Source organism: Stegastes partitus, unplaced genomic scaffold (assembly GCF_000690725.1).
Source record: "Stegastes partitus isolate 25-593 unplaced genomic scaffold, Stegastes_partitus-1.0.2 Scaffold550, whole genome shotgun sequence".
Lineage (NCBI taxonomy): Eukaryota > Metazoa > Chordata > Actinopteri > Pomacentridae > Stegastes > Stegastes partitus.
Window position 1 is genome coordinate 396942 of NW_007578281.1, and position 2348 is coordinate 399289.

At 39.7% G+C, this 2348-nt stretch overlaps 1 protein-coding gene across 4 annotated transcripts in view; it reads left to right on the forward strand.

Annotated features, from left to right (window-relative positions):
- Nucleotides 1-327: 327 nt before the first annotated feature.
- LOC103362030 (C-type lectin domain family 10 member A-like) overlaps nt 328-2348 on the forward strand; it is a 5025-nt gene continuing 3004 nt past the window's right edge. For 2 of the 4 annotated variants that reach the window (XM_008288273.1, XM_008288275.1), the window contains exons 1-3: nt 328-452; nt 546-647; nt 1038-1205. In XM_008288273.1, coding sequence (XP_008286495.1) covers nt 392-452; nt 546-647; nt 1038-1205 — 331 coding nt within the window. In that variant the 5' untranslated portion in view covers nt 328-391. Of the gene's footprint in view, nt 453-545; nt 648-1037; nt 1206-1546; nt 1715-2348 lie in introns of all 4 variants that reach the window. The other 2 variants (XM_008288274.1, XM_008288277.1) reach the window with 1 other exon arrangement.

The window sequence follows — 2348 nt, forward strand, 5'->3', positions numbered from 1 at the left end:
TCAGTTGATTTGAGATGAAATGACCCTCTTCAGAAACAAACACAGTCTCTTTTTCTCAAGTAAGAGACAATAGAGGTGTGGTTGTCACTGCCAAGAAGAGACAACAGAAAACAAGATGGTGTTAAAAGTGATACTTCCTCTTTTTAAACTCATTATAGAAGCTTGTGTATGTGTGGGTGTACATTCTTGTACTTGTACTTGTACTAATTTCAGACTTTGCATATACTGAATATATAAGTATGTATACATGTGTGTGTGTATGTGGTTGCTCTGTTCATTACTGCCAAAGTATTTGACTTCCTCTGAAGTCGATAAATTAAGAACCTATTGGACATTCACATTGTACAGGCAGAGCTGATCATCTGGGGAACAATCAGCATCCTTACAAGCAATGGAAGAAATTTATGCCAATATTGAACCTGCCAGTCCAAAACGTTCAACGAATCACACTGGTGAGAATGAAGTGACAAACAGATAAATAGAATGTGTATTATTGTCTTTCATCCTTACTGCTGTAAGAGTTCTTGGTTTATTTCTGTGTTCAGGTCCGAGGAGTTCTAAGAGGAGGTTTCATTCAGTTGATTTTCTCTGTTTGGGGCTGCTGAGTGTTTTCCTGCTGGTTGGACTCGTCACCCTCGGTGTCCTCTGTAAGTCTGGTTTTAATGAGTTAACTTTCTAACAATCACTGGCCGAAATATGTGCAAAGTAAAGTATTTGGTGCTGCATTCTGAATGGAATTTCAAACCAAATTTGACAAACAAGCACTGAACATCACAATTCAAACGATGTTAACCAGTTTAGAGAACTATCACAGCAGCAATTTTTCCATATTCACAGTAAAATGTAAAATGATAGTTTCTTACACTTGTGTCATACATGGGGCACATACTTGCCGAATCGTTCAGTGATAATTTCACAGCAAGAGTAAAGTGAAAATGTGAAAACATTTTGATCTTGGACTGAAGTTGATGGACAGGATCAGTATTAAAGTATCGGGGGTTTTGTGTTTTGGAAACTTGCACTTTGACTTATTTCAGACCATGACTCGGCTGTAGAGCTCTCCGCTGTCAAAGAAAACCTGACTGAGCGTCTGCAGGCCAGTAATGATGAACTTTCCTCCATGACAGAAGAGAGAGACCAGCTGAAAGCCAACCTCACTGAAATGACTAAAAAGCGGGACAGACTTGAGAGTTTGTCCAAACAAAGTGAGTCCTTCCCTGCCAGCTGGTAGAGTTAACAGATTCATAGGTCTGGACAAGGGACAGTCCTTTCATCTGTTATTAAGATTGATTTATTGTGTGTCTTTTATAGCCAAAAATTCAGTGAGTAAGACAACCCGCTTCTTAATCATGATCAGTCCCCTGATCATCACTCCCTCCAGAATGAGAACCACTGACATACACTTGGCTTGATTTATGAACATCTCTCATCGCCATCTAGCAAAATGTTCAAACATTTTGATCTTGGGCTGAAGCAGAGAGACAGTATTAGTATGAAAGCATAAAGTGATTTTTGTTTTTCAAACATGTACCTTAATTCGTTTCAGACCATGACTCAGCTGTAGAGCTCTCCGCTGTCAAAGAAAACCTGGCTGAGCGTCTGCAGGCCAGTAACAATGAACTTCCCTCCATGACAGGAGAGAGGGACCAGCTGAAAGCCAACCTCCATGAAATGACTGAAGAGCGAGACAGACTTGAGAGTTTGTCCAAACAAAGTGAGTCCTTCCCTGCCTGATATACGACAGAGTTGTCCACCTGTTATTCTCCAGTTAGTTGAGTTGACAAATTCAAAGGTCTATTGTTTTATAGCCAGAAATTCAGTGAGTAAAACACTTTGCATTGCAGTCGCATCCTTTTAGTTTCATGTATGTGGTTAGTTTTGTAGACTGAGCTGACTTTTATAAATCAAGCTTAAATTATTGCTAGATGATATACTCTCGGCCTCTCTGCCAGTCATTTGCTATAAATTCTATCATACAAGGCAGCCTGAGGTGTGTGTATTAGTGTCACAGCTGTAAAATCAGTTACTTAAACTCCAGGCATGTCTGAAGGACATTAAGGTCTGGATGACCTGTAACTTCCTTCATTTAAATTCAGATAAAACTGAGATTATTGTATTTGGCCCTAAACACCTCAGAAACTCTCTATCTGCCCACATATTTACTCTAGATGGTATTGCCTTAGCGTCTAGTTCCATAGTAAAGAACCTCGGGGTTACTTTTGATCAGGATATGTCCTTTAACTCCCATATAAAACAAACATGTAGGACAGCCTTTTCTCATCTTCGGAATATTGCCAAAATCAGGAGCATCCTGTCTCAGAGTGATGCTGAGAAACTAGTCCATGCAT